Source organism: Rhincodon typus, chromosome 6 (assembly GCF_021869965.1).
Source record: "Rhincodon typus isolate 14 chromosome 6, sRhiTyp1.1, whole genome shotgun sequence".
NCBI lineage: Eukaryota > Metazoa > Chordata > Chondrichthyes > Orectolobiformes > Rhincodontidae > Rhincodon > Rhincodon typus.
The window spans coordinates 2133898-2141996 of NC_063337.1; the positions used below are offsets into that span (position 1 = coordinate 2133898).

The window sequence follows — 8099 nt, forward strand, 5'->3', positions numbered from 1 at the left end:
TATTTTGATTGGATCTGAGCTTGATCTTCTAAACTCAAGGGGATGCAAGTCTGGTCTAAATGAGCAGCCCTCATGATTTAACCTTCATATCCCTGGTATACCAACACTAATATATCTTTGAGTGCCATTGATTTACATCGTGTTTCCTGTGGCTACTTAGGATATACGGACAGTTGGTCTGTATTGTTTACCCTCCATGTTGACCTCTCCCAGCCCTCTTCGTCAGACTATAATGTATGTAATGTAAGTGGAAAAGTGGAATTCGAAACAGAGAGATCAGTCATGATCTTATTGAATGGTGGAGCATGCTCAGTGGTCTACTTTTGTCACTCTTCTATCTTCATATGTTTCTCTATTCCTCTCTCTGTGACCTCATTTCTTCTGAATTGACTCGATAGGATTCTTACTGTTTGTTCTATGTGATGATGTTTCAGCCAGTCTATCATTGAGATGGTGCAGTTTCCAGATGCACATTTTCTGATTTTATTTGCAGTGGATCCTCTCCAATCTCTCTCTCTTTTTTCTTTGCAGACAGCTTTGGTTTCTGCAGGTTCCCTCATTACCAACAATGTTATCAACGTCCTGTCATCCTCTGAAAACAGTCGCTCCAACTCTGCCCCAAACCTGAGCTCGGAAAAACGCCCTGCAAATGACCCAGTGCCATCATGCCCGGCCAAGAGGGAGCGGTCAGCCAGCCCCGACAGCAATGACAGTATCTCCGGGGAATTCAATCACTTCAAGCCCATCAGCTGTTCACCCTGCACTCCTCCCAAGAAGCTGCCAGATGGCAGGGTCATGAAACCCAAGATTGTCAAATCGACACCCCGAAACCTCGGCTGTGGTTTCTACAAGCCAGCCGCTGCTACCACCACTTATGACGTGAACCCCAATCTCCTGCAGAAGTGGGGCCAGATTCTGCAGGAGCGCCATGAGGAGATGGTAGCCTCCAAGGGCACCCTGATTTCGGAGGATGAGGGTGAGGATGCTGCTGGCAGGCTGGGGGAATGGAGCGAGATTGCTGGGATGGAATTATCTTCAGCTTCATGCTCCCCTGGCCTTCATAAGCTCGAATGCTTAGATTCGCTAAACTCTGCCGGCTCCATGGACTACTCCGAGTCCGGCACAATGCCGGAAACCTACCAGGAGGTTTCCGAGGGTTGGAGCAGCCACATGGAGCTGATCCCAACCCAACAAGCCACTGTGGAACAGGGCAAAGGGTCTCCGCACAACACCAGCACTTCATCTTCTAGCCACATGGGGGCGAAGCAAAGCAGAGGACACATCAGCGGCAGCGACAGCAGATCGAAACATTCATCCTCCCACGGCAAGAAGAGGCGCCACAAGACCAAGCACACAGCGGGGTCGAGGACCAAACGGGCAAAGTGGAACGTCAACAATGGTGACATAATGTCTGCCAGCAGCCTGGATCATAACCAACAGGAAGAGGAAGACAGAAGGTTAGCAGCCAGGCTCCAGCGACGGCTTGATGCTGAGCGGACCACAGTTAATCGACAGAAAGGCAGCGAGGATGGTTACCCACTGCGGACAAAGGCCAACTTTAAAACAAAGTAGCTCGCCTGGGATGGATACCATCCCCTCAGCTCTGCTCCGCCCAGGGATCTCTGCCTGTTGCTTCCAGTCTGTGTGATGTGCGGCCCATACAGGAATAATACAGTCCTTCACTTCAAGCTGGCTTTTTTTTTTCGTCTTGATCCTTTGCCGGTGCGGAATTGCTGACTTTAATTTCACTGTCTGAGATCCCCCTTCTCCCTGAGCCCCAGAGAAATTTAATCCATCAGCCAGTGGTTGGATGTAGCCTTAATGCTCCCTTTTTATCACAAGAGCTGTATGCCGTTATTGACAATCCATGTTTGTGATTCCTCCCTTCTGGGCCAGCTCCTGATCTGCTGCAGAAATAGGTAATCGAGGCCTTTAGTGAGGTTCTGTATGAAGCGGATAATCATCATGCTCACCCCCTCTGACCCTGGGCAGTGTTGGATCCACGTTGTTGTGAGTGAATGTGTTGCAAGGAGCCTAGATTAATTCCCATTTCAGGTTTTGTACCTGCAAGTTAGCTTGTCATAATCTATATTTTTTATTGAAAGGGGAATCATTTCTCAGGTTGGAAGAGGGACTATAACATGAAAATTTCTCTCCTTCCCTTATTATACTGTTCCCTTAGCGTTTCATCTCTGTCAGTGCGTGTGCCTGATTTGAGCAATGTATCAAAGTTGGTCTGGGTCCCCTCTGTCCATTCATTGATGTGCATCCTTCCCCCAACCAGCAACTTGTGCCAGGCTTTTGTATCCATGTCCTCTCTTGTCTCCCACAGACACCTCATATGCTTCTGTGTCCCAAAGCAGAGGAATTTTTTACTCACCTAGTTTCACTGGAGCTGATGAACAGATGAAATTGGCAGTCAGGGAAATGACTGCCAGGACCATCAGAAGCCTGCCACATGGCATGATGACCACTGGAACAAGGTTTAGCATTTTCCACCCCAACTCCCATCGCTGTTCCCAACCTGAGAGAAAGAGAGCGTACCAAGGTGTCAGATGATGTAGCGCATCATGGAAACTGAGTGGGAGGGCATTATTTGCCAAGTCCTTCTTAAAATGGCTGACAGTCCCATATGCTAATCATGATTAAATATTTCACCCTAACCCATGCCAGGTCCTATTGAATAGGAGATGCCTCCATAAACCTGTGATCCTGTACTTGTGCTCCCTTGTGTACCGTTGTGTATTTGTGTGTTAACAGTACTTTCCACTAACTCGCTCCCTAAAGGTGGGTGAGGCTATACCAGGGCTGAAGCAGAGAACGTAACTGGAGGTAAGGGTAAGCCAGCATCCAGAACTCCCGTCTAATCCTAATGCCTCCACTGAAAGTTGTTAAATCACCATTTTGAGTAAAGAATTTATTTTCTTAATATTGTTGTAAATTTTGTACCTTCAGAAATTCCTTTCAACCAGCTGATAAGTCTTGGCTTTTTCCAGTTCACTTTATCTGTGCTGTGTAATATTTCAGCCTAATCAGTACTTGCCATGCTTATGGAAAGCCATCAGCATTCTTTGTTGTTTTTGAAAGTGTTGCGACTTCATTAAACTTGCAGATAAAGAAACCTGACACGCACGCGCATGCACACACACATGTACGTGTACACATATACACATGTTGAGCTGTCACCACTGTTGAACACAATGCTCCTTTTGGGTATTAGATACTTAGATGCAGAGCTCAACTTCCTGTGATCTGTCCTCCTAACTTGCAATCCAGTACCCAGACTAGCCAAAACGTCAACTTTCCTGCACCTCTGATGCTGCCTGGCCTGCTGTGTTCCTCCAGCTCCACACTGTGTTGTCTCTGACTCCAGCATCTGCAGTTATTGCTATCTGCAGTTATTGTCCCCATCTTGTCTGATGCATACATTCCCCTTCTGTGAAATAGGAGGGTCAGATTTCAATGAAAGCAGGTCCTCTTGTTTGGGGCTGTGAAGAAAGGGAGCCTTTTCCCTTGTTGCACCTGCCTTAAAGAGACTGCTTGCTCCATCTCCCTGATGCAGGTATGGTGTGCAAAGTTTTACAGCATCTGTTATCACCAATCCACCTCGCTTTCATACTCCAGCATTGTGCTGTTGTGTGAAATTGGAGCTTTTAAACAAAAGAATATTGGTTTTGACACTTTGGCAATCAAACAGTTTCAAGAGCTCCCCAACTTTTATTGTCCCTTTCCTCCCTCTGTTGCAGAATGTGGGTTATTCTAGAATAGGAACTAAACAAGGAACAACTTGGAAATCGCAAATTGTTACTGTGCGGAAGGAAGTCATTTAGTCCATCGCGTCTGCACTGACTCTCTCAGCATTTTGACTTAGTGCCAATCTCCTGCATGTTTCCTGTAAACCTGCATTATTTACATGGAAACAATCACCCACTGTCTCCTTGAATGTCTTGGTTGAAGCTGCCTCTTCCAAGCAGTGCATTCCAGAACCTATAAGTGCTCAAAGGGTCAATGGTTATCATTCTTGGTTCCAACAGCTAGTTGGAGAGACTAAACGGCTAGTGCCTCCTGTGGGGGCGTGTACTATCACACACTGCTGTGTTGCACCTGCATCAATTCTCTGGGGCAAAACATAGTAGGAGCAAGAGTTCAGAAAGAGAACCCAGAAGGAACTAGATCAACTGGGTGGCAGAATCCATGACTTATTCTGTGGAATTACATCAACTTTACAGAACAGAGACCAGCAGGTTTATGGCTCACGTAAGCTGCCTTCCGCCCTACTTTACCCTTTCCCTGCCTGCCTCTTGGATACAAGTCTTGTTTACAGCCAGTATTTGTTGTATTGTGACAGGTCTATTTAAATGCAGTCAATTTGAGTTTCGGATTTCTTGTACTGGTTCCTATGCTGGATTGGAAATTACAAACAAGGGCTAAATATTTTTGTAATCATGTGGAAAATATGAAGACATTTTCTATATGAAAAGAGTATTGGATTAATGAAAGAAAATGGACATTTTGTTAATATACTTTATACTAAACCCAGTAAAGCACTTAGGCTCATCCTAACTTGTTTTAAATTCTTTCACGGAGAAATATTTGCCAAAGAGAGATATATCTACATATATATATAAAGAATTTTTAAGGAAATGAGTTTGTGGACAAGTAATTTTCAGGAAAGCAGAATGCACTCACATAACCAATATTTGTACAGAATGAACTTTTCATGCCTTGCCTTGATAGACATGAGTGCCAAAAGGAGTTGGATTGAGGAATGTGTGTGTGTGTGTGTGTATATACACACATATAAAGAAAAAGACTGTATCCAGATTATCTTGTTTTGTTTTTTTCTAGTGTTTGTCTCCATTGTTCTATGACAAATAAATGAAAGTTCTGTTATCTTCCCCCAATAGGTTACACAAGTTGGAGATTAATTAGTACTGCTGAGGATTGTTACCTCTGTTGTAAAACACAGCATTGGGGAAGCATCGGTGTCCTAGAAGATAATTAACAATACGATGTAGGAGCACTAGTAGGCCATTCAGCCCATTAATGCCATTCTGTAAGATCGTGGCTGATCTGAAATTCCTGATCTCCACTTTGCTATCTTTGTCCCGCTAACCCTTGATCCCATCATTGATTAAAAATTGATTGATCTCAGCCTTGAATATATTTAATGAAGCAGCCTCTACACCCTCTGCAGTAAAGAATTTCACAAACTCATGTCCTTCTGAGAGAAGAAATTCCTCCTTCTCTCGAAGATAAAAGGGTGACTGACCCTGACCCTGAGATTATGCTTCTGGTCTTAGACTGTCCCACAAGGAAACAATATTTCCATATCTACCTTGTCAAGTTCCCTAGGAATCTTTAAGTTTCAAAAAAAAGTCGCCTCCTACTCAACCTCCTCCCATAAGATGGTCTTTCCATAGCGAGGATCAGCCAAGTAATAAGGGGCCCAAACTGTTCACAGCATTCCAGGTATGGTCTGATTAGTGCTTTGTGTAGTTTTAACAAAATTTCCCTCTGCTTGTGCTCCATTCTCTTTGAAGTAAAAGCTAGTGTTCATTAGCCTTCCCAATTACCTGCTGAATTTGGATACTAGCTTTTTGTGATTCATGGATGAGGATTTCCAACTTTTCCAAATCCCCCTCGGCTTTCTCCATTTAAATAATATTCAGCTCATCTGTCCTTCCTGCCAAGGTGCATGATCTAATATTTTAGCACACTATAGTCTTGTCTGCCAAGTTTTTGCCTGCTTGCTGAACGTATATCCGTCTGTCAACTTCATGTCATCCTCCTCATTTGCCTTCCTACCTACTTTTGTGTCACCTACAACATTAATGATTGGTACATTCACTTTCCTCATCCAATTCATTAATGGATTGTGGTCAACTCTAATGGAATGGAGTAATGAAGGTTCCATTGTAATTGAACTTTCTTCCACTGCATAAAATGTTTCTCCCCTTTAGTTTATATTGTTATGCCCACAAGCCGTGAAAAGAGATCCCAAATGTTTTTCTAAAGAGCTATAATTGCTTAAATGTTTTTAAAATGGACTATTGATGAAAAGTCTGCTAATGACCACAAAACGTGCAAGCTGATCAAGGTCTAGAAATTTCCAGAAACTTCGAGTTGACAAAGCTAATCATCAATCTCACAACTCCCAATGTGTGAACATTGCAGTATAAAATACTCAAAGATTGATCAGAAAGTATTGTACATGCAGATCGATTGTAATAATTCCAAATTGATGTCTAACGCAAATTTGGGTGGGGATGTTGGTTGTGAGGACTGTACAAGGAGTTTTCAATTCAACTTGAATAGGCTAGAACATAGCAGCTAGAATATAATGAGGATAAATGTGAGGTTACTGACTGGTGCAAAGTGCAATATGGTTGGACGCTGGGAAGTGTGGATGTCGAAAGAAATCTGGGTGTTCTTGTTGATCAGTCACTAAAAGCTAGTGTACAGGGGCAGCAAACAATTAGGAAGCAAATGGTATTCTGACCTTCATTTTGAGATTTAAGTTCAGTAGTAAATATATTTTGCTGCATTGTATAGAGCCTTTGTGCATACTTGCTGCTTGAAACTCAAACCCATAGTGTGCTCTTCCTGCTGTGTGTGGCAACTCTGGCACAGTCCCAGTGCCTGGGGCCAGCATTTCTACTGCGAGAAGTGTCTCCAGCTGCAGTTCTACAAGCCAAGGTTTCAGAGCTGGGGGCACTGTGGAGCATTTATGAGGCAAAGTGTTGGGAGAGCACAGTACAGAGGTGGTCACACTGCATTTTGGACTCCACAGGCTGGAAGGTAATGGGTAATCACCAGACAGATGACTATTTCATGAAAAACAGATATACCACTTGGGATGCTGTTGAAGGGAATGGACTCTTCGGGGAAAGCAGCAACAACCAAATTCATTGCATTGTTAGCTCTGCTGCACAAGAAGAGGAGGAGAAAGTGTGGGAATGCAATTGTTAGGCATTTCTGCGGCCACAAACAAAACTCCAGAATGGGGTGTTACCTTGATTGATTTTATTGTCACGTGTACTGAATTACAATGAAAAGCTTTGTTTATGAGCAGTACAGGCAGATCATAGTAAGCAAAGGATGTACAGATTAAAAAGACTTGGACAGTCTCCCTGATCTTAGGGTCAAGGATGTCTCGGAACGGTTACAGGACATCCTGGAGAGGGAGGGTTGAACAACCAGTGTTAGTGATATACACTGGCACAAACAACATAGGTTAAAAAAAGACAAAGTCCCAAAAGCAAAATATAAGGAGTTAGGAAGTAAGTTGGAAATTAGACCCTCAAAAGTAATGATCTCAGAAATGCTACCAGTGCCACATAATAGTCAGAGTAGAAATAGCATGAATTATCACATGAACACGGCTGAAGAGATGGTGTGAGGGGCAAAGTTTCAGGGTCCTGGTGCATTGAAGCTGGTTCTGAGGGAGGTGGGAACAGTACAAACCAGATGGTTATACTTCAGCAGGACTGGGACTGATTTCCTCGGGGAAGTATTTGCTACAGTGGTTGGGGAGGCTTTAAATTTTAAACTAAATTGGCAGGGGATGACTACTTTGAAATGAGTCAGAAGAAGGGGAATAAAGCTCAAGAACAAAAGTCAGAAAAGGGAATAGGGAAAGTGATAGGCAGAGAAATCGAACGGGGCCATGGTGAAAAATAAAGGGAACAAGTCAAGTAATGTAAAAACTGGTATGATCTAGTCAGGATAAAGGAGGCATGACTGCAGGGGAACCAGGGATGCGAACTGAATGCCAAGGGGCATTCGGTATTTAGGAAGGTGAGTCAAAAAGGAAGAGGCGGCAGAGTTGCATTGCTGGTTAAAGAGGAATTGACCACAACAGTGAGGATAGATATTAGCTCTGACGATGTAGAATCTGTATGGGTACAGTTGAGAAACATTTAAGGGCCAAAGAGTATCTGTGAGGTTTGTATATAGAGCCCCAGACTGTAGGGATGATCTTGAGAATGGCATTAAGCAGGAAATTAGAGATGCAATACAGTAATTATGGGTGGCTTTAATCTGCATGTAGATTGGGCAAATCAAATTAGTAACAAATGCCATAGAGGAGGCCTGGA

At 43.6% G+C, this 8099-nt stretch overlaps 1 protein-coding gene across 2 annotated transcripts in view; it reads left to right on the forward strand.

Annotated features, from left to right (window-relative positions):
- Positions 1-2929, forward strand: part of rnf169 (ring finger protein 169) — a 34865-nt gene extending 31936 nt beyond the window's left edge. For both annotated transcript variants that reach the window (XM_048597892.1, XM_048597891.1), the window contains one exon: positions 532-2929. In XM_048597892.1, coding sequence (XP_048453849.1) covers positions 532-1572 — 1041 coding nt within the window. In that variant the 3' untranslated portion in view covers positions 1573-2929. The remainder of the gene's footprint in view (positions 1-531) is intronic.
- The last annotated feature ends 5170 nt before the right edge of the window (positions 2930-8099 follow it).